General features: G+C 38.5%; 1 protein-coding gene across 3 annotated transcripts in view; it reads left to right on the top strand.

Moving 5' to 3' along the window:
- The window catches only part of LOC126092587 (sister chromatid cohesion protein PDS5 homolog B-B), a 177,438-nt gene that overhangs the window by 53,004 nt on the left and 99,060 nt on the right, over positions 1–25,374 (top strand). For all 3 annotated transcript variants that reach the window (XM_049908278.1, XM_049908276.1, XM_049908277.1), the window contains exons 10-12: positions 7,622–7,859; positions 11,375–11,488; positions 22,743–22,847. In XM_049908278.1, coding sequence (XP_049764235.1) covers positions 7,622–7,859; positions 11,375–11,488; positions 22,743–22,847 — 457 coding nt within the window. The remainder of the gene's footprint in view (positions 1–7,621; positions 7,860–11,374; positions 11,489–22,742; positions 22,848–25,374) is intronic.

Here is a 25,374-nt window from a genome sequence, read left to right as displayed (position 1 = left end):
AAAGAAGACTGCCTGTGTATGGAAAACATTGATTTAACCAAAGCATTTGACTCAGTGCCTCGTGACATAGTGTTTAAAAAGTTAGACTACTATAGCATTGCAGAAAAATCATTCTGTTTATCCAAATATTATTTAGGCAATAGGTTACAGCTTGTATAAGCAGATATCAGCAATACTCCCATTAAAAAGAGGAAGAACAAAGATTTTTGGACCTTTCCTATTTTTTGTACATTAATTTTCTTCTTCTTATTCCTCCTCCTCCTCCTTCTCCTCGTCTTTTCACATTATTCTACAGGGTCGTCATCGTCATATGGGTTTTGCCAGTGTCAGTGGTAGTTGGTGGCTTTATGCCCTTCCCGATTCCATGTGTACATTACTGGCTTTTCAAATTATATACCGTGAAAGAATGTGCTATATGCTGATGATGCAACAATAATAACTGCAGGTGATAATTTACAAGTTTTACTAGATAACAACAGAGAAATGACGAAGAAGACTGGCAGCCAGTATTAAGGGGACAAAAACAGAAGAAATAATTTGTAATCTCAATATAATAAAATAAAAACAGTGTAATTTCTTACACTGATCATAGACTGGAAACTTGGGAGGGATACACAAATTTTTTACACATTAAACTAGCTCATATACTATTTTATTGTATAAATTGAAGAACAGTATCAGGAGACAGGTGTCGCTCCACTCATACTTCAATTTCTTCCATTCCCATGTGCAGTATGGAATATTGCTTTGGGTAATTCCACAGGAGCTACATGTCTTTTCAGAAGAAAACAATCAGGTATGTGTTAGAATTACCTCTCAAAGATCCTGCAGAAATTTCTTTAAATGTCGCATAATAGTGACAGTGCCTAGCCTGTACATATATAACTGTTTAATGCGTGCTAGAGAAAAATCGGGGAAAATTTGTCGTGAGACGTCATAATGTGTGTACACAGAACCAGACACAGTCAGTGGATGGATTTGCGTAAAGACTTGGCTGTAGTCCAGAATTTCGAACAAGTTACCATCCTCACATCCTACAGACCACTAAATGTGTACGAGTGTATTACACAAACTTTGTCAAAGTACAATGAATTCTGTTCAGTTCAAGAATTTCTGGAAAGTATTCATTATGATACGTGGTTTTCCTAAGTAATTAAGAATATCTTTTACTTGTAAATAAGCTAGTTATTTTATGTGACCATGCATATAATTGATTTTTGTATACAACTTGACTCCCCTGTAAACTGTGAAGACAATTGTATGAAAATACTGAAAGGCAAATAAAGATTCTGATTCTGATTATGCATATCTATCATTTTGCAATTTCTTCCAATCACTTCTAAGTGGTAATGTGTGTCTACTGAAATGGGCTTGGCTTGAGACAACAATTTTACAGTACATACGTGCAATATACTACCTTTTGCTCCAATTGGTAAATCACTAGATGCTGTGATAGTGTGATTGATTCAATCAGAAACAAGGCTTTGGTTCTGAAATAAACTTTAGAGGTGATGAATATGTATACATTCCGTTGTAAATTACAGTAACCCAGCCCTAAATTTTCTAATGCTAAACTTGTAATTCATTAATAAAACAATGTTAGTCATTCAGGTCATGTTAGGTGTCAATTTGGTTTCAGGTGCCCACCCCAATTTTGTATTACGGCATTTGAATAATAATCCAGCAGTGTGTGCATGTTTCAATATAATCCAGTTGCCACTGCATTAAGGACACATTACATTGTCTCAACTACTGGGTTATTGAACGTAACACCCCATATTATCACATGGGCATATTTGGCATCTCTTTAAGCATCCACCATTTCCTTCTTATGAACTTATGTACAAAAATGGATACTTCTTTTTTTTTTAATTTAGGAAGGTTCTTATTTCATCTAATTACAAAATAAAGCATATTTATTACAAATTTAGCACATAAATTTTATTTAAAGTTCAATACCTATTTAGTGAAATAATCTGTGTAGATTCGTATTACTACAATTAACAATAGTTTGTCTTTCTGTGGTACAGTTTGAAACAGTCTGGCATGCACAGTAGAACTTTACAGACAGGGTACCACCATACCGTTTTTTTTTCTTGAAGACATTACAATGGACAGTTTTGCTTTTTCTGTGCAAACTTTGCACAATGGTGGTATGCATCTTCTTTTCTGTGAAAGGAATTCTGTCAGCAAAATGCATTCCTAGAAGTGTGTTGCTACACACATTTTGGGGAATAGCAGTATGTTGATATATACCCCCTTTCTTTGCAGAAAATGATTTGCCAAATGGCAGCCTTTGTCCTGATTATTTCATGTTTTTCAGTACACCATTTCATTTGGAGTCTTTTGAAAGGTAGTAAGGTATGAGTTGATCATTCCTGTTTGCACCAGTAGTGTTGAGTTTGTAGTCCAGAATGCCAGAATGGCATGAGGTTTTATGTTCTTAGTGATCCCTATGCTGATACAAATCTCTGCTTCTGTTTTTTCATCTTACGAAGACTTGGACACACACCACACACAGAATCTCTCTTCCCTTCCCCCCCCCCCCCCCACCCCCACCCCCCACTTCAGGCACAACGACAATGGATGTATCCTCCTTATAAATATACAGTCACCTTTCTTTAGCTTTTTGTTGAATACATCTTGTTTAGGAAGCCCTTTATGATTAGGCATGCACATTTCCATAGAAAGTCAATAACAGCTGGTGAACTGTGATATCTGTCCATGTAAATGGAATATCTCTCATTGAGGTATCCAGAAAGAAGTTTCTAAAAAGGGGCAGTGACTGAATTGTCTTCCCACCTTTTTCCTGCGTAAACTTCAGCACACAAAACGTTTCTGACTTTGAATCACACAAGGTTAACAGTACGATACCATATTTGTTAGGTTTATTTTTTATATAGACACAGAAAACAACTCTTCCCCTGATTCCACACACACTCACTCACACACACACACACACACACACACACACACACCTTCATCAATGGTGGTAGGGTTTTTCCTCATGTGCAAATGATTCTGTGAAAGCTAATGATTCAGGAAAGGTCTGATATTATGCATGGGATCATGACCATCACCATTTCTTGGAATGGATAAGACATTGTAATTTATGTTCAGATGAGAGGAATAGTGAAGAATCCTAGCGTGGAAATGGTGCACACACAAAGCTATTTGTAGACTGTTTTAATCTCACAGTCTATTTTTCTTTACTAGACATATATGCAGTATAACACCAAAGAACAAATACATGACCACAATCCACATGCTTCACATGTTGGCAGGTTTCATGTTGTTTGATCTTCTCATTTTATTTGCAATGGATTTTACTTGTTAGTTTCTACCTTGGTGTGCTTTCATTGATTCAGAAAAAAAATGAAAAAATACAAATACATATTAAAAGGACCGCTGCTGTCGTCCACTTCTTCCACACGTTTTTCCTTCCTTAAATTCAGGAAATGATAGTTACTTGTCTAATGGGGCTCCATCCTAATCATGCATCAGCAGAGTTTTTGAGACTACTACATCTTTTCTCATGTGGTGGCTCCAAAGATGGCACTACATCTGAAGCACTACCTTGATTAATAGGAAATACGTTAGCATTGTTGGAGGTGGAATCCGACCTCAAAACATTATGAAAATTTAAGTCACATAGCAGATTTCTCAAGCAAAATGGCGTGGAATGATGGAACAGTGGAATAATGTTGTATTCATTCCTGAGTCTGATTCAGAAGCAGTATTACTGTATATGCTTTCAAAAAGTCTTCTTCTGCACCAGAGTCTTCAAATGGTTCATAGGAAAGCTTGTTGATCTCAGTATTGGCCAAAATCTTTGACATATTTATTGGACAACGTTTCGCTAGCATAATAAGAAACCCACAAAAACTGCAGCTCCATGCATTAGTAAAGTGATTTTTAACGTAGTGTGCCCACTACACTAGCTGTGCTTGAGCTTGGGATTCGGTGTTAGTCTTGATATTCGAACTTGTGAGTGCACTACAAATTTCACAATTTGTGCCATGTGCAATTATAACAAAATATCCCTTACTGGTATTAAAATCCTGAAGTTGCATCCACACACATTAACTAGTAACTTTCGAAATAATTGTGTACTGACAAGCTGTACACTTTATTACTAAATGAGAATATTGACACACAAAATTTAATTAATTGTCACTACAAGTAAAAACTTGGCATTACAAAAAATGTCAGATCACTCAATGAATTACATTTTATACATTTTCAATAACAAAAGCCTACTCACAAGTTGTGTGGAACTATGAAAAAAATAAGCAAAATATACAAACTAGTAGTCCATGTGCAAGATAGGTAACATTAAAGATAATCTGAGGTCAGGAGCGCCCTGGTCCCGTGGTTAGCGTGAGCAGCTGTGGAACGAGAGGTCCTTGGTTCAAGTCTTCACTCAAGTGAAAAGTTTAATTTTTTATGTAATCGACTTCGCTCTCCACAATTCCAGGACATGTTCAGATTTCCTTGGACATGTGCAGGTTTTGACGGTCTACACAAGGAAAAATTTGAAAACGTTAAAAACATGTTTTGACAGAGCACAGGGAAAACTGTGCGACTGTTCATTTGTTGCTGTTTATGTGTGAAACACTTATGTTTTCATCACTTTTTTGGGAGTGACTATCACATCCACAAGAAAACCTAAATCGGGCAAGGTAGAAGAACCTTTTTACCCATTCGTCAAGTGTACAAGTTAGGTGGGTCGACAACATATTCCTGTCATGTGACGCACATGCCGTCACCGGTGTCGTACAGAATATATCAGACGTGTTTTCCTGTGGAGGAATCGGTTGACTTATGACCTTGTGATCAAATGTTTTCGGTTCCCATTGGAGAGGCACGTCCTTTCGTCTATAAATCGCACAGTTTTGCGGTGCGGTCGCAAAACACAGACACTAAACTTATTAACAGTGAACAGAGACGTCAATGAACGAACGGACAGATCATAACTTTGCAAAAAATAAAGAAAGTAAAATTTTCACTCGAGGGAAGACTTGAACCAAGGACCTCTCGTTCCACAGCTGCTCACGCTAACCAAAGGCCACGGCACTCCTGGGCTCACATTATCCTTGATGTTGCCTATCTTGCACATGGACTACTCAGTTTGTATCTTTTGCTTACTTTTTCATAGTTCCACATAACTTCTTCCTGTTTTCTCGATTGATCTGTGTTCAGTTTTTCAAGGCCTATCCACTGTGCCAACTTATAACTAAATCTGAGGGGGGTGCGATGTGGAGGTTCCCTTGTCAGTGTTGAAATACTGCACACCAAGCAGTACCCAGGACACAGAGTATGCCCATAACATATGATTATTTATGCTATTGAAATTCAGTAAAAATATATGTTTCTCTCTCTCTCTCTCTCTCTCTCTCTCTCTCTCTCTCTCTCTCTCTCTCTCTCTAGTTTTGCACTTTACTGATTTTAGATTGTAAAGCTCTGAAGCAGTTAGCAATAGGAAATGGTACCGTATCCCAGGTGACAATGACTAAGAAAAGATAATAATTTACAAATGATCTGTAATTAGAAACTATTTATGACTGGCGCAGCTGTAGAGTCTAAAGGCTCTCTATGTGGTTGTTATTATGCAGACAGTGATGATTTGGTAGTGATGTTGTCGTTTGGTAAATATGAGAATGTTCTAAAAGATTCCTTAATTGGACAACCCTTGATCATCACAACAGCATTGCTATTACGAACGGGGTCAGTTTTCACCGACGATCATACTGGATGTTACCACAGAATGTCAGATACTTAACAACTAACACATAATTGCAAACACCACCATCACATTGACCTGTCCAGAGATGAATTGTCTTCAGAATAGAATGCCCATGTCCAGTGAACCTTCTCCAAAGCAGTGGGCTTGAAGTTATCTTATTCCTAACAGTTATGAGACAAAAGTTGCTGGCATGTCTATAGCGATGTAATTTGTAGATAAATGTACAAGCTGTCACAGAACATTGAGAAATGTAGCATATATAATTGTTTGTGGTTTGATAAATATTATCCCAAAAAATGTTGTTTACTGATTTGTTGTGTGTGGGGACAATGAGATGAAGTATGGAAGCAGTTAAATGTTCAAGAAGAAGTTATGCAAGTGGATATTTTAAAATTTAATGTAAAGAAGAGTAAGCTGGTGGGTAAAAGAAGAATGACTGAAAGGCCTACAGAAAGCATGACACTGGGCGGGCAGCAACTGAAAAAGATTAATTGTTTCAAGTACCTGCATTTTATAATACAGAAAAAATGACGGAGATGTCAGTTAATGTCAAAGACAAGCTGATCGATTTTTGAGTAGTGTGAAGGAATGAAATAGACATAAATTCCCCAGGGAAGTGATACAATAATGGACTGAAATGCTATATTTTATGAAATCCATGAAATGCAACTGACTGTAAGTCCTCGATTATCACTGCTGCTTTTAGTTAATAGCCATCATCTCAGTGTTCATGTACAGCAAACAATGCATGAAACAACCAGAAATGCATATAGTACAATCAATCGTACAAGAAGTAACGTAATACCTACAAAAGTTCACTTATGAATCATATCATGTCTTATCAGAACTGCTAAACAGCAAAAGAATAAATGGGTATCCATATTCAAGGTGTGAAGTGCCAGATTTGAATGCACACTTACAGACGATCATGAATTATTTGTAAACAAATCAAAGAGTTAGTGACCATAGATGTGTATGGTGAAAAAAACAAACCAAAGCCAAGAAAGAGCTAGTGTTGCTTCTTGCATTTATTGTTGAAAGTTACTAAAACATGTTAAATCGACTTTTGGATTAAATAGGATAAATATATACCATAAAACTACAGGTCATTTGTACAAGAATACGATTAAAAGTGATTACAGTTAGCTGATGATCTGTTATAACTGTGCTTTCAAGTTTGACGCATAGTTATTAAAATTATTATCAAAAATTAAACTTCTTCCAGCAAGCACAAGCACTTGTGAATATATTTAGAAATCAGTAAGAATATATTTTAAAGATTCTGATGCAAAAAAGGAAGAAGGAAATAATTTTTCAGGTTCTGGCATATTTTATTCAGCTAGTCTTTGCGAAGATAAAGACAATTGTATATTATATCTAATGATCTTATTTGCCTATTGCCATTTAATATGATGGTGTATGCGCTGTAAAACACAAGCATAAAATGTAGTTATGACTGAACAGGCCATAGGATTTGCAAACAAAGGAAGCACGGATTTTGGGTATGGTCAGCTATGGTAGTGTAACTGCAAAGTAGGAAGAACTTTGCAGTTGCTTCCAACAAAAGTGCGTACCATATGCGCAAAATTATTAAGATCAACTAGAAATTAAATAATGTGATATTTCCTATTGACTCAAAGCTCAAGGGCCTTATTTGGAGAAAATGCATTGCTTATTTGGTGATGTAGAGTTGTTATATCAGTTTCTTTCCACTGTTTTATTGTGGCGTTCAGGATGAGGAATGAACTATCAACAATTATTTTCATGAGCAGTCCAGTTTTCACACCAATATACGGATATCATTCTTAAATGATGTATTCATTTAGTTTTTACATTTGATCTAAAAGATGCTGATGAATTCAATATTGTTGACAGTGTCCGAAGAAGTGTCGCAGAATGGTTGGAACTTCACAGGCGGCCGCAGTCGATGGAGCGGGATCGTGAAATAGTCACTAAAGTGGCTGTGCTGTCACGGTATCTTCCAGAGCCTGTCAAGGCACAAGAGTTCCTCACGAAATTCTCTTCTGATTTGCTTAGAGATGGTGCACTACTTGCAGCTATGGAGAACATTGTCCGTCCTGATATCAGCTGCAAGGAATGTGCAGACACCACGGTAAATAAAACTGTATCCAAATAAACTGTAGAATTTGTAGTCTTTTATAAGATTTTATTTGATTTGAAAAGCTAATTGGTTCTGACTTTACCTTCAGGAGATTAGCCACTGTTCAGTTGATATTTTATGTCTTATATGTAAAGTGTTATATGAAATAAGACATGCAAATGGAAAATAATTTTAACAAAAAGTAAGGACTTCTGCAGTGTGCTGCAGAAACGGTTTGACGTATATTGCTGTTGAAGGGATACAACATGAGTGGGATCTGTTTTCAGTTAAGACCCGAATTTAATCAGGTAAACACTGTAATTTCATCATGGATTTGTTTTCAAGAAAATGAAATCTGTGATTTTGGTCCAAGGAGGATTGCACAAGCTCTTATTTGTTTGATGTTCTCTGCTTCTTGCTTTTTGAGATAATTTTCACTATGGGTTTCTGACATGAGAGCTGCTGTGCCTGTATTAAAAAGCAAACCTAGTGGCTGGCAACCTGAAAGTGGGTAGGTGATTTGATATGCATCCAAACTCTGCAAAGGAAAACAGTGGTGGTAGCTTTCCTGATTTGAAATCAAATTATGAGGAGAATACTACAAAATGACTATTGATTACATTTCTACAAAATGAAGTTACATGAACCTGCCAAATCTTTGTTTGGGAAAATCACCATCTGTGCCCATTTTACTTGTATTTGAATGCCATGTGAGACCAAAATAAACCATGAGTCCACAAGGCCTCAAGGTGCCACAGTAGTTTCACATTGGCATTTACAAATGTGTTAAATTAGTGTAAGGGGCCAATACGTCGTGGAACTGTACTTGATCTGTTGAACTGTTGGTTGAATGTAATACCTGTGGCATGTAACTCATTACAGTTTATCAGGCTCCCAGCACATTTCAAAGACTTTATATACAGTTTATGAAATGCACAGTTTTAGTGCTGTTTCAAATCAGATTTTACCCAAGAAGATTCTAGAAGCAAATTTATGTGTCATCTTTCTAATTATGCCACAGATCTTGATGGCACAGCATCTTTGTCTTCCTGCCTATGTAAATCCTCTTTGTGGGGGAATATTTTCTGTTGCACTGGGGTAGTATATCGAGATCATTGTTAACATCACATGTTAGCGGTTTGAGAAGTTTTTTTGAACTGGGTAATGTATGTATTTTTATTTCAAAGTTTATTGTAAATATGCACTGCAGTTACTGTGGCCTTACCAATTAATATTTTTTATGCCTACTTTTCAGTACCTTTTTTCTCTTCATTTCTGGAAGTAATGTAACTCTCCTAATCTGGTAACTCAACAAATGGTTTTGCACTTGTTGTGCTCCATTGTATGCAAATTTAACGTTTCTTTTAAAAGGATTGTGGTTCTTCCATGTAGTCTGTGTCACTCTTCTTCTCCCTAAGAGCAGATTCTTTGCCAGGAAAAGCCAATCCATGAATTTATAATGTTCAGTATTTTGCCTGAAAAAGGAAATGATCCTACAGTCATCCATAAGCAACAAAAAAATTGCCATATGCAAAGTAGCATAAGGAAATGAGTGTTGCAATAGATACTTTATTTCACTATCTTTCTGCTGAAGCTATAGTTCTATTTGCTGTTGTTGCATTCATAAATTCTCATTATCATTGTTATGTGGATAGAATACAATTTGTTCGTACATTGCTCACAAATAAAGATACTGACCCCCCCCCCCCTTTACACACACACACACACACACACACACACACACACACACACGCAAATGTGCATGCAGTTCAATCCTTTTCATAGTGCCTGGAGAAACCAAAGGGGACCACACCACATAGTATGGTGTAGTGGTTAGAGGTGTGTGAATTGTTTGTAGTTGCCTGCGTACTGCACTGCTTTTGTAGTAAATGAGCAGATAATCTCTGTCTCACTGGCATCCGTTTCCTGTCAGTTAAAGCACTGAAAACAAAAATATTAATACCCAGAGTCAATGTAAGTGATAATTTGGTATTTGCTATGTACATGAGGTGACAAAAGTCGTGAAATACCTCCTAATATTGTCTGATATCCTTTTGCCCATTGTAATACAGCAAAGTGATGTGACATGGACTCAACTAGCTGTTGGAAATCCCCTGCAGAAATACTGAGTCGCGCTGCCTGCACAGCCATCCATAATTATGAAAGTGTTGCCAGTGCAGGTTTTTTACACAAGCTGACAACTCAATCATGCCACATAAATGTTTGATGGGTGGCCAAATCATTCACTCGAATTGTCTAGAATGTTCTCCAAACCAAACGTCAACAGTTGTGGCCCTTTAATGTGTCTGGCCATTGTCATTCATAAAAATTTAGTGTTTGTTTGGGAAAATGAAGTCCATGAATGGCTGCAAATGATCTCTGAGTAGCCGAACATAACCATTTCTATTCAATGATCGGTTAGTTGAACAACAGGACCCAGGCCATTCCATGGAAACACAGCTCACCCCATTATGGGGTCACCACCAGCTTACACAGTGCCTTGTTGACAACTTGAGTCCATGGCTTCATGGGGTCTGCACCACACTCAGACTCTACAACCATCTCTCACTAACTGAAATCAAGACTCATCTGACCAGGCCACAGTTTTCCAATTGTTTGGGGCCAACCGATATGACCATGAGTCCAGGAGAAGCGCTAATGGCGATGTTGTGCTGTTAGCAAAGGCACTCTCATTGATCGTCTGCTGCCATAGCCCATTAATGCCAGATTTCGACATACTGTCCTAATGGATACATTCGTTGTACGTCCCACATTGGTTTCTGTGAGTATTTCACACAGTATTGCTTGTCAGTTAGCACTGACAACTGTATGCAAACACTGCTGATCTCAGATGTTAAGTGCACTATGTTGTCCATATTGAGAGGTACTGCCTAAAATTTGGTGTTCTCGGCACGCTCTTGACCCTGTTGATCTTGAAATATTGAATTTCGTAATGATTTCCAAAATGGAAAATCCCACAGTTCTAGCTCCAATTACCATCCCACATTCGAAGTCTGTTAATTCTGTAATGCACCCATAATCACATCGGAAACGTTGAGTCACCTGAGCACAAATGACAACTCCGCCAATACACTACTTTTTTGTATGTTATTTGCACGGTGCTACTACCATCTGTATCTATGCATATTGCTATCCCATGACTTTTGTCACCACAGTGTGTTCCTCATTTACCCGTAACATTTCTGTCACTATCTGTAACAAAAGAACTTAGTAAGAGATTACATAGTTAATTGTGAGTCAAGTGACCATATAACCATCTATTAAGCATTTGTGTTTATTGGAGAGTGGAACTGTGAACATTTCTTTCAGCTCTTTCAGTTTTATAACTTTGAGAGAAGGGCAATAATTTAGCGTATTTTTGAAAAGGTATTGGTATTTTTCTGTTTTTATACTAAAAAAGAAAAAAAAACTACATTTATTTGTAGTTGAGATTCTAATAACTTTCAGATGAAATGATGTTTTTTGTAGGTGTTATTTTTAGAGTCCTTTCATTTCTTGTTTTACAGAGCTTGATTCTTAAGAAGCTTGGGCAACCTGTGATGACAAATCTGTATTATAATACTGTGAAGATGTTACTGGAGAGGATATCGTCCGTAATGGTCGATCACCAATCAATTAAGGTATTCATACAGAACTGAATAAATGTTCATTGTGTATGGAACTAATTATTATTAAGACAGAATTTTCTGTTTTGGAAGCTAATTAGAATAGATGTGTGCTTATGTGACTTAACGTAGAACGTAGATTGCAAATAAAAATTAGGAGAGGCAGCTATTCACCTACAATTCATTTTTGGGTGTCTCTCTCTCTCTCTCTCTCTCTCACAAACACACACACACACACACACACACACACACACACACACACACACATTTTAAATCACTTGCCAATGAACCAAGTTATTGACCTAGATCCAAACCAACCAATTATATGCGCCTATTGCTTTATCTTTTGCTGAGTTTATTACAATCTGTTTTCACGTCCCCGCTCTCATAAACTGTGGACCTGCCGAAATGGATGACTTGTGCGCCTCATCTTCTTTGATACAGATAGCCTTATGCCATCCTCACAAGGGAAGTGTTTTTCATTGCAAAGCACACTAGACTCGGTATCTGTAGATGTTGCTGTGTGCTCTGAAACGACTTGCTATACAAGGGCTATTCAGTAAATAAGGTGACTTTTCAAATTGCGCAAGCAGCATACATTCAGTTATTGATTTTTTTTTTTATGTTGGTACAGATGTCCTGAACATATGTTCACAGTTTCAAGAGTACAGCATATTTGTTTGTTTTTCACAGATAGAAAGGTTAGACATGTTTTAGTGTGCTCAGCAATTTTCGGTTATTATAAAAAATGGAGCAAAGAATTTGCATCAAATCTTGTGTAAAAAATGGAATCAAGTGCTCTAAAACACTTGAACTGTTGACAGTGGCATACTGTGAGTCTGCTCTATGTAAAAAAAAAAAAATATATAATAATAATAATAATTTGGTAGTTTACAAATGGTGCAAGCTCTTCCATGATGGCCAAGAAGATGCCAATGTCAAACCTCGCTCTGGATGCCCCAGCACATCAACAACAGATGATAACATCGAAGCAGTGAGGAAAATTGTTGAATTACTGTAAAAGAAGTTACTAAGGATGTTGACATATCGCTCAGCTCATATCATGCAAATTTTTTGGATGTTTTGGGCATAGACGTGTGTCGGCAAAGTGTGTTCCAAAACTTCTCAATTTTGATCAGAAGAACTGTCGCAATGGCATTGCGCAGAGCTTTTGAATGACATCAGTGATGATCCTGATTTGCTAAAAAGGGTCACAACTGGTGATGAAACATGGGTTTACGGTTATGACATTGAAACAAAATCCCAATCATCCCAATGGAAGCATCCTGGAGAGCCAAGACTAAAAAAAGCACACCAAGTTTGATCAAATGTCAAAATTTTGCTCACTTGTTTTTTTTCCCCAATTATTTTGGTGTAGCTCATCATGAATTTTTGCCTCAAGGTTTGTACGGTCAGTAAGGAGTATTACCTTGACGTTATGGGCTGTTTGCGAAAGGCAATACACAAAAAGTCTGGGATTGTGAAAACAAAATTTGTGGCTTTTGTATCACTACAAGGCACCTGCTCATTCATAATTGCTTGTGAGAGATTTTTGGCCAAAACCAACATGACAATCATGCCTCAGCCACGATATTTACCGGATTTGGTCCCCTGCGTCTTTCCCCTGTTCACAAATCAGAAGAGACCTATGAAAGGATGAAGATTTTCAACGATTGAGGAAATAAAATACTTTTTGTATCAAAAAGTGCTTATGATAAGTGCTTTGAGGACTGGAAGAAGTGTTGGCAAAAGTGTATTGTATTTGAGGGGGATTGCTTTGTAGGGGACAACATGAATACTGGTGAATAAAGTATGTTCTCATAAAAATATAAAGTCGTCTTACTTTTTGAACACACCTCATATCTCTCGGAACAAGTTCCTCATGATTTGCGACTGCAACAGTCTCCAGTAGCAGTCGTGGGCTGCATCTGGTGCATTTATCACACAGTTTCTCTACAAAAATGGACACATGTTGAATAGCTGCCTTAACCCTGTTAGCAATTCTTGAAGAAGGGAATCTCCCAGTACTGTTATTTATTAGTTCATTTTTCCTGGGATATTAGTGAAATCAAGCACACTCTCAGGTAGAGAGCACTCTTATCTTTATAAGTAAAAATCAGTTGCCGAATGTGTAAAAGATCATCACTTGAGAACGCCTCGACCGATTGGGCATTTTTTTTTCCCTTTTCTTTTTTTCCGTAATTGTCAGGACGAAGTTTGTGGGAATTTTTTTTTTGGAAAATCGGGAAAGTCGTCAATTTTGATGATATTATATGAAAATCTCAGTGAAAGAATTGTGGTCATTTTTACAGTTATGCTGTCATATGTTGTCATACCAAAGAAAATTCGTGTTGAGTTTGACAGTTCTGCTGTCACATGCTTTCATAAAAACAAAAAATTCCATTTGAATATTTATACTTTGCGAAGAAGAATACAACTGGAAGCAATACTTCAATGTTTTATTGGTGGTGATCATATCTTTTGTGTGCTGCAGAGATTGAATTGATGTCAAAAACTGCCACCAGTGAGGCATCGAAATACCGGTTGGTGTGCATGCAGTGCAGGCCAATACATGACCGCCTATTCAATGGGACTAATGAAGAGCATACACAGTGTTTGGAGCACGATCCATTATGACTCCGGAACAACAGATACAATCGAGTTTGAATAACTGAGTTGGAATTTACACACACAAGAATTTTGAATGTTGACGTAGCAGGTGGCCAAACATGTTGTCAGTGGTGATCATATTGGGGCATGTTGCAAACATTCAAATAATTTCAGTTCGTGGTTTATTTCCATGAAAAAAATGGCGCCAGGAGGTGTCAAAATATCAGTGGTGTACACACAATGCAAGTCAACTACAAGATCATTGACTCAGTGAGACTGATGAAGAGTGTAGACAGCATTTGTAGGAAAATCGAATACTAAATTATCAGGCATGATCCGTTATGACTCTGGAGCAATGGATTCAGTCGAGTTTGACTTGCTTGGTTGGAGCTTAAGCACTGTGACTTCTGATTTATTTAAGTTCAATAAATTCATGATCTTACTGACATTGTTTTGTTTCAGTTCAAGGAAAGATTCAGTTGTATGAATCCCTTCTCGACTGACTGACAGATAACGCACAGCCTAAACCACTGGAGATATAGATATGTTATACAATAAACACTTTCTGTTGGACTGCCCGCAAGAAACATGTTAAACCGTGCTCTGAAAATATGCAGTTTTCCTTTCCTTTTGCAGTCATTTTTAACAGAAAACAGGAAAGTTGTGTTAATGGATAACTTTACAATTCTACGTGTTCCAAAATTAAAACCATATGAAATGTTGTCATTAAAGCTAATATCTTCGTAGCCCCAGCAGCTCGATAGGTCTCTCTCATACCCCATATGCCAATGGTTTCAACCATTTACCCATTCATTTTGACTTCTGTTTCCAATCAAGGTTCCATTTGTAATAACAATAAATAAGATCAGGGAGGGGAGGGAGGAGATGGACAGAGTAGGGGGGGGGGATGAATGTAAAGAAGGGGAAGGAGGATATGGACAGAGATGTAGGAGGAAGAAATGGATAGAGTGAGTGTGGGATAAGAGATGAGTGGGGAGTGGAGGGAAGACAATGGATGGAGTTTGGGGGGGGGGGGGGAGGAAGAGGAGGAGGAGGAGGAGGACAAGGACAAGGTCAAGGACAAAGGGGGCTGAAGGAGAGGGAAATTAGGACATGCCTCCAATTCTCATACATATTTAACAATTGCAAAGCATTGCTGGATTTGCTAGTTTACTATGAATAACACTGGGTATTGCAGAATATACTTCTATGAAATTAATAAGAAAGTCCCTGAGTCTTTTGGAAAACATAAGGTATAAATAATAAATGCACTATAGTGCTGAAACAGCATACTTTCGTACCCCTTCTGTAGAGGATTTTTAAGCCTTCCTTCTGTTTTTAGTTTCTCCAATTTTATGACTTTGGTTCCCATTGCTGCTGGTTTCCATTTTCGGTTTTTTAATGTTTCTTAAGTACCGGACCGGGCGCTTATGACCATAGCAGTTTTGCGCCCTAAAACCAAAACCAAAAAAGCATACTTTTGTAGTATGCAAGTTATAACACAAAAAGCATCAAATATGAGAACCCTTAATCTATAAAATCATAGTTTCTCATTATTTTACAATTACAAATTGTACTAAAAGTGAAGCATTTTTGAGAGATCCTCAGTGTGCTTTTAAGTCTTATACCCCTAGCATGAATGTTCTTATATAAAAACTGCCAAATACAGATTACAACTCCATATGACTTAATCCAGTATGGCACCTCCTAAATTCTGCGCTTGACATAAAACCAATGTTGCATCTCATTGGCGACATTGCTCTCCCTAAGGCAATAATTCTTCTTTGCAGAGTCTTCCTTTCATGCTCCACAGTGTATGGGATACGAAATTCTATTCTGTGACATCACTAAACTGTACCAGCTCCTCATTTACAAACACATTCATGTACCATGAAAGGATGTCCTTACTGTAGCTGCAGTCAAAATGGAGGGGTATCTGTGCAGAGACCAGACAAATATACAGTTCCTGAAGAGAGGCAGCAGTGATTTCAGTAGTTCGTGGGACAAAAGTCTGGATTATTGACTTATCTGGCCTTTTAACATTAGCCAGAAGGGCCTTCCTATGCAGGTACTACAAAAGGTCGAAAGCAATGAGAAATTACAGCCATTATTTTTCCAGAGAGCATGCAGCTCTACTATTTGGTTAAATCATGATGGTATCCTCTTGGGTAAAATGTTCTGGAGGGCATATACTTCGTTGGGGTCTCCAGGCAGGGACTACACAGGGGGATGTCATCATCCATCCATACTGCTGTTTATACATATGACTATTAAGGGAGAAATAGTTGTAGGTTGATACTACCCTAAGCAGTGGAATAAATTCTGCAATTAAACTAAGCAGTCATTCTACTTGTTGCAGTGTGGAATGTTAGCAGAAAGACTGGAACTTCTGTTCTGATGAATACAGGATTATAAACAAAAATTAAAATAGGGATAACTCAAAGCAGGTCTGATAATAAATAAGATGTCAATAATTTCGGAGGGAACCTTAGGCAATGTTTGACAGGAATGGGAAGGAATACAATAGAAGATGAAGGGATAGTTTTGCAGGCTGAAATATGTAGCATATTCCAAACCTAAGGTCTGTTTGGTCATAAGAAATAAACTCATGAGGAAATGTTTTTATTGACCGTAATATTGTACTACATACCTGCTTTACTTTTACACATAATCACCATTCATATCTATACACTTTTTGTGAAACTGGACCAGCCTCTTTTACCCCTCTTCAGAGAAGTCTGCCACCTGAGAATTGAACCAATTGGTAATGCCAGTCTTGAGTTTGAAATCATTATGCACCCAGTTCCATTTTTTCAAATGTAAGAAGAGGAAATAGCCACTTGCTGTGAGGCCAGGCCTATACAGAGGGTGCTTAAAAAGTTTCCAACAAAAGACTTGGTTTCTGCAGCAGTGTGAGGGCATGTGTTGTCGTGAAGGAGGATTAGCCAGACGGCAGTTTCCTCTAGCATCGATTTTGGATCACACATCTCAGTTTGGTTAGTGTTTCAATGTATATGTTGTAATTGTAATATGCTGTAATTGTTGACCCACAATACAGGAAATAAATGAAAAGGATTCCCTTTCTGTAAACGGTAGCCATCATTTCTCTATTTGGGAGCAGAGATTGCTTAAGCTTTTTTGGATTGGGTGAATTGAATGGCACCACTGTATCGACTGTTGTTTCAATTCTGTGTTGGTGTATGATATCCATGCTTGTCACCCGTTACCATGTGGGAAAACAAACGATCTTCATCTTGTCTATAATGCTCCAAAAACTGTCATGCACTATGCATTCTTTGCTCTTTGTGCTGATCAGTGAGCATTTTTGAAGTCCATCTTGCACACAGTATGTGATATCAAAGCTGTATAGTAACAGCCCTGTAAACTGAGTTTTATAGCAGCATTTTGGATAACATCTTGAGGTTGAAGCCTTTCTGTCTGTGTTTGTTTACAGATAGATTTGTTTTTAAAGAGGGACTGTCTTGATCAAAACACCCTTAAAAATAGGGTTTTGCTCAAGTCAGACCCTTTACAAAACCAAATTTATTTTGGAATTCATTAGCCAGACCACTAACTGTCCATCACCAATCACTTTGAAGTTTTTGGTTCACTTGATCAGCTATCCTTGGATACAAAGAATATATTGAATTTAATTGAAAAAGAAGAACATGTTATAATGCATGGAATTAAGCAGGCAAAAAAGAATACAGATGTCCAAAGAATGTGATTAATAGAAAATGGCGCATTGCCAGGAGAAATGGCTGGAGGAGAAACACAAGCCTGTAGAAGTGTGCATGACTAGGGGAATGATAGAGGCCATCTATAAGAAAAATTTGAAGAAAAGACAAACAGCTGTCTAAATATCAAGTGCTCAGATGGCCAGCTAGTATAGTTAAAGAAGGAAAATTTGAAATGTGGGAGAAATGTAAGATGAGATGTACAAGTGAAATCAAGTTGAAGGCAATATAGGAAGGGAAGAGGAAGTAATTCCAAGATGAGTTGGGAGTATGATACTGTGAGAAGAATTGACACATCACTGAAAGAAGTTGAAACAAGGCCCCTAGCATAGACAACATTCTCTCTGAATTATCTAAATCCTTAGAAGAACCCGTGCTGACAAAACCATTCCTTGTGGTTTGTAAGGCATATGAGACAATCAAAATACTCTCAGACTTCAAGAAGAAAGTGACAATTTCAGTTCCAAAGAAGGAGGGTGCTGAGAGATGTGAATATTAGTCAGCCGCCAATCTATTAAGCCAAGGTTACATAATTTGAAGTAAATTATTTGCAGAAGAATGGAAAAACTGGTATAATTTGATCATTGGGAGAGTAGTTTGGGGTTTGGAGAAGTTTAGAAACACATGAGGGAATATTGACCATATGACTTATCTTCAGAAGATAGGTTACAGAAATGCAAACCTATGTTTTGTAGCATTACAGACATAGAGAAAGCTTTTGATAATGTTGGTCAGAATACACTCTTTGACATTCTGAAGATAACATGGATAAAATACAGAGAATGAAATGTTATCTACAACTTGGACAGAAACCAGACTTCAGTTAAAAGTGCCAAAGGACTTGAACAGCAGGAAGTGGTTGAGAAAGGAATGAGATGGGGTTGTAGCCTATTCTCATTGTTATTTCAATCCATACATTTAACAAGCAGCAAACGAAACCAGAGAAAAATTTGGAGAGAGAATTAGAGTTCAGGGAGAAGAAATAAACATGTTGAGGTTTGCTGATGACACGGGACAACCAAAGATGTGGAAGAACTGCTCAACAAAATGGGTAGTGTCTTCAACAGAAGTTACGAGATGAATATAAACTAAAGGAAGACAAGGTAATGGGATGTAGTATAATTAAATCAGGTGATGCTGAGGGAATAGTATTAGAAAATGAAACACTAAAAAGTGCCAGATGAGTTTTTCTATTTGATCAGCAGAATAACTAATTATGTTCAAAGTAGATAGGATATAAAATGCAGAATGGCAATTGCAAGAAAATCATTTCTGAGAAAGAGAAATATGGAACATCTACTTTTAGCTGAAAGTGATAAGAAGTCTTACCTAAAGGTGATAGTTGGGTGATGGCCTTATATGGAATTGAAATGTGGATGATAAACAATTTAGACATGAAGAGAATAGAAGCTTTTGAAATGTGGTACTGGAAGAAGGGATCGGTTGACGGACACATCGTGAAGAATCAAGGAATAGTCAGTTTGGTATTGGAGGAAAACATTTATTGTATACATTGTAAAGGGAGATAGAGATGTTGAATACATAAAGCAAGTTCAAATGATTGTAGATTGCATTAGTTATGCAGCGACAGAGAGACTTGTACTGTCAAGCAATAGAAAGTCCAGTTTGGAATATCAGCAATATTATGAAACGGATAGGTTGCAACTCATAGGGAGAGAGCAACTCAATGTAGAGATGACACATTGAATTGCAGACAGACATAATGAAAAGACTATTACAGATTGAGAAAACACACACGGGGAGGTACACCTCATGCGTACATGTGCTGCTGTGATCAGAATGCTACTCTCAAGGTGAACAAGAGCAGCAATCAGGATTGGGTGGGAAAGGGGGAGACATAGCAGGGTACGGGTGGGGTTTGAAGTGGGGGGGGGGGGGGGCAGAAGACCGTAATAGAAAGTGCCAAAAAAAAAACTGGCAGTGCATGCTGGGGCTAGATGGCAGCAGGACAGTACTGCCAGGCACAGCACTGGGAGGCTGCGGGGGATGGAGTGGGAGGAGGAATGGGAAGCGGAAAAGAAGAGGAACAGAGAAGGGGAAAAGATCAGCAGGGGTGTGGGTAGAAAGGGGCACATAATGAGGGTGAGGGTATGTGAATTGGAACGAGGTGATAGAACAGATAGGGTGGAAACTGTTGGGTGGAGGGTACGAGGACAGTAAGTTGCCATAGGTTCAGGCCGGGATAATTTTGGGAGTGGAGGATGCGTTCTGAGAATTACTCCCATCTGCGCAGTTCATAAAAACTCTGGAGCTGCCAGATATAGCAATTGTGTGTGCATGAGGTATACTCGGTTTTGTGTGTGTGTGTTGGTTTTTTTTAAAAGTCAGCATTTCATCCTTACGGTGAATAGCAGTCTGCCTCATAATATTGTTGAGGTTTGTACTTTGTTATGTAACCCGTGACATACTAGGCAGAAGTACACCATCAATAACTTACAGATCCGTTTTTTTTTTTTAATTTTGCAACATGGAAGAAAAGAAAAAAAACAGAAAACAATTTTTAGTGCTGTTTAGTGTTCTGTCTTTCTTCTTTCTCTGTGAGAAATTTGATCATGAAATGGCATGTGTCATCCTGACAACTGTCTTCACAGTAAGCATAGGTTTTTCTAACATTGGGAGTAACACATCCATCCTACAGTTGTTTTAGTGTGCTTATTTGTAGCAGTATAGTAGGATAGAATGACAAGAAATTATTTTCATAACATCCCTCAGGTGCAGGGTATACACATGTATTTTAAAACAACATTAATTTTGAGCATACATATTCATTACATGGAATCTGCTACTATTTTGTCCACTTCATCTTACTTGAACTTCACTTTCTGAAACAGAAAAATTTTGTGGAGCTATATTTTTAATGACTCCATTATTCCAGATTCATTTCCCGGCACAGTATGGGTGGAAGGAGGATTTAAATTTTCCTCCGGTGATGAGGTAATTAGAGCTGAAGGATAAATTCTGTCTGGACAGAGATTTGAATTCTGTTCATTCCGAATGCATGCCCAGTGCTTTAACAATTTCTTTACCTCACTTGGTCACTCAGTCTCCAGTAAATTTAAGAAAAACTTAATAATGACCTGCAATCTAATTTCTTCATAGGTGACACATGATGGAAAATACACTCCTGGAAATTGAAATAAGAACACCGTGAATTCATTGTCCCAGGAAGGGGAAACTTTATTGACACATTCCTGGGGTGGGTCAGATACATCACATGATCACACTGACAGAACCACAGGCACATAGACACAGGCAACAGAGCATGCACAATGTCGGCACTAGTACAGTGTATATCCACCTTTCGCAGCAATGCAGGCTGCTATTCTCCCATGGAGACGATCGTAGAGATGCTGGATGTAGTCCTGTGGAACGGCTTGCCATGCCATTTCCACCTGGCACCTCAGTTGGACCAGCGTTCGTGCTGGACGTGCAGACCGCGTGAGACGACGCTTCATCCAGTCCCAAACATGCTCAATGGGGGACAGATCCGGAGATCTTGCTGGCCAGGGTAGTTTACGTACACCTTCTAGAGCACGTTGGGTGGCACGGGATACATGCAGACGTGCATTGTCCTGTTGGAACAGCAAGTTCCCTTGCCGGTCTAGGAATGGTAGAACGATGGGTTCGATGACGGTTTGGATGTACCGTGCACTATTCAGTGTCCCCTCGACGATCACCAGTGGTGTACGGCCAGTGTAGGAGATCGCTCCCCACACCATGATGCCGGGTGTTGGCCCTGTGTGCCTCGGTCGTATGCAATCCTGATTGTGGCGCTCACCTGCACGGCGCCAAACATGCATACGACCATCATTGGTACCAAGGCAGAAGCCACTCTCATTGCTGAAGACGACACGTCTCCATTCGTCCCTCCATTCACGCCTGTCGCGACACCACTGGAGGCGGGCTGCACAATGTTGGGGCATGAGCGGAAGATGGCCTAACGGTGTGCGGGACCGTAGCCCAGCTTCATGGAGACGGTTGCGAATGGTCCTCGCCGATACCCCAGGAGCAACAGTGTCCCTAATTTGCTGGGAAGTGGCGGTGCGGTCCCCTACGGCACTGCGTAGGATCCTACGGTCTTGGCGTGCATCCGTGCGTCGCTGCGGTCCGGTCCCAGGTCGACGGGCACGTGCACCTTCCGCCGACCACTGGCGACAACATCGATGTACTGTGGAGACCTCACGCCCCACGTGTTGAGCAATTCGGCAGTACGTCCACCCGGCCTCCCGCATGCCCACTATACGCCCTCGCTCAAAGTCCGTCAACTGCACATACGGTTCACGTCCACGCTGTCGCGGCATGCTACCAGTGTTAAAGACTGTGATGGAGCTCCGTATGCCACGGCAAACTGGCTGACACTGACGGCGGCGGTGCACAAATGCTGCGCAGCTAGCGCCATTCGACGGCCAACACCGCGGTTCCTGGTGTGTCCGCTGTGCCGTGCGTGTGATCATTGCTTGTACAGCCCTCTCGCAGTGTCCGGAGCAAGTATGGTGTTCTTTTTTCCATTTCCAGGAGTGTAGAAAGGAAGAGAGATTTCTAAATGTCTTAAAATGGTTAGGAAAGTTCGAGATTACAAGAAACTTTTAATCGACTAATGTATTTCAGAATTAGCGGTTTCTACATATCATTGTTTTTCCAAGTAATTTCTTGCTATGCTATATTGATATACAGACTTCTGCCAAGAAACAGCAAAGAATATGAAGTAAATGTTGGGATCAACACTACCCTGTGCACTGCTAGCAATTCATTGTCTTAGAATATGTAGTGTCACTGCACACACTCTGTACAAAACTTATATTATAATACCTTATTGCCTACTCCTGTAAATCTGCTTTCTTATTTCAAGATGTAATTCTTACTAAAATATACAGGAAAGTTGTTTGTGTTGATATTTGCAGGTATTGGTTGGTTATATTGAAGACTGCCTGAAGGGTGGAAATATGATTGAAGAAATGGGTCTACACCCTAACACAGCTGGTGAGAGGGGCCTTAAACTACTTGTGGTGAGTAATTGCATTTAATTAGTTTTTGTAGCTGTCTAAAATAGTTGAGAAAAAGAGGCAGTTAAGAATGAAGTGTCAGGAAAGGAATCAAATGGATCTTATTCAACTGTTGGAATGTTACAATTGTTTGTGGCCAGGTTGTCCCGTGTCCTATGATATATGCAGGAATAGTTGGGCCTGTGATGGAAAAGTATTTAATGACAGAGGCTAGCAGAAATGACCACATATCCATAATTGGTAAATGTATGTCTGTTACTAGATAATACAAATATATGTTTTAAGCCTTTTGATTGTCGGACACAAATAGGACAACTCTCTTTTTATCCAATTTCCTGACGAGTAAAATGCAATAACAATAATCAGTTTCTGCGTGTTCAGCAGCTGTGGTCCTGTACATACTAAAGAATTCGTGCATGGACAGATTAAAAATTGAAAACATTGATACAGCTGATAGTGTGGATAGTAGTGACATTCAGGTAGAGATTGCCAAAAGATAATATAAACAATAAATAAGCCAGAGACTTCAATACGTGAGCTCCTGAAATGAGTTGGCCACTCTTAAACTATCATTTAAAATATTCACTCATGGATTAGCAAGGCTGAATTGATAGACTTGCTCTTTGGATGATGGAAGTGTGACTTGATGCTGTCCACCACACTACACAAGTGAGTCCAACTAAAAAGAAAATACTTGTGTATGGCAATTTTATATTGGTTTAAGAATTTAGAAATGGAGAAGTCCGAGTAATACGCTTAAGCATTTGGTGTTGGTTAGTGGACTATTTAAAAATGTTTAGGTTGTATGACTTCTTGAGGCAGATGTTTTTAGGGAAGACATAAAAATCTTACCAGAAACTGCTTTACTGACTTTTTAATTATACGACTAGTTAAATCTGTAAGCTATGTTTTTACAAGGCATCTTTGACTAAGAACATTGTATAAATTAATTCTGGTCACAGAAAACTGGAATATATAAAATCTGGGTAGTGACATAAGCCATATTCAGGGACCGTAAATTAGAAATACAAACATCCTCTTGTTTTCATAAGGATTGTTGAAATTCGTATACAGTGCCAGTACAAAAGTTGTTATAGTGTTCTCCAAAAAAATGTGACTTTATGACAGAAATATCCCAAATCTATGACAAATATGCTGTAGTGATAGAGCTTCAAACATCACAGGGACACTTATAGTTGCAACAGGTGTATACAGTAATGAAAAAAATAAAGATAGTAAATTATAAGAGACTAAATCAAGCAGTGGAAAGTAGAGAGTGGAATAACAACAATACTAAAAGGACAGATTGCTACTCACCACATAGAGCAGGCATTGAGTCGCAGACCGCACATTTAAGTTTTCGGCTAAGATGCCTTCATTGGAAATAGAAACACACTCTCCTGCCACTGTGGCCTGACTGTAGACTACAGACTGTAGCTGTGTCTGACATAAGCAACAACAGCCTGCATTGGGAATGGAGGGTGTGGGGTTGGGGGTTGTAAGGAAGAGGGATAGCAGGATCAAGGTGGGAGAAAGTGTTGTGCTGCCTGTGAGAGAGTGCAGGGACAGACCTCTGTATGACCCTCTTACAAGGGAATGGTCCAGTCCAGCATATCAAAACCTGCCCTTACATTTTTTTTATGTATTAATAAGAATATACTGAAAGAAACACAATGTTGAAGTTTTGCTGCTAAGACACACTGCAAGTATAAAGGTTATTCCACTCCATGATAGGCTGATTGGACGCATGCGCAACGTGGCTGGTACATATCCTTGACTGACGGCACATCGGTAAACAGTTAACAAAGCACAACACAATCATAATTTGTAAAGCAAATTTCAGTTTCCGTTCATAGTTTCACTGACACAGTTGTTCAGTTATTACTTGCTCAAATTTGTAACTCATTGAGTATCCATAATAATTAGCAGCTGCCTTTGTGGTATCACAAAGTGTTAAGAGTGGAGGTAAACCAAGTTTTTATATACTTTCTAATAGCATCTGTCTCTGTGCAGATTCTGGAGTTCCACAGGAACCTGGTAGCCAATTACTGTTTTTATTTTTCAACCTTACAAAGATAGAACAAGAAGAATGTGGTATGCAGTTGAAAGCACCTACTACTCCTGAAGACTTACATATGTATTATTCATCAGATAGTTTCTTGGACATTAATTAGAATGAAATCGACATTTCATTAGAAGAAAGAAGAAGTAACTCTGACAATTTCCTGAATTGTGGTTCGAACTAGGACTGTTGATTGAAGTCCAGAGCAAAAATACAATACCTTCCTAACCTAAAGAAAACGTGGAGAGTACTAGCTTTCAGTGACAAAGAAAAGGCTGGAAATCTTTTGATTAAATGAAGGAGGACCAAATACTTGAAGTTAATCTGTCTGCAAAGCAGGTTTTGTTTCGTAAAATCTGAATGTAACTTATCTAAATGGAAGAAAGATTTACACCCAGTGCTAAATATGCACACAGCTTTGTATCTGTCTTCAAGAACCTTAAAGCAAATTAGGGCCAAAATTTAAAA

Source organism: Schistocerca cancellata, chromosome 7 (assembly GCF_023864275.1).
Source record: "Schistocerca cancellata isolate TAMUIC-IGC-003103 chromosome 7, iqSchCanc2.1, whole genome shotgun sequence".
NCBI lineage: Eukaryota > Metazoa > Arthropoda > Insecta > Orthoptera > Acrididae > Schistocerca > Schistocerca cancellata.
This window is presented reverse-complemented; position numbering and strand designations above follow the sequence as displayed.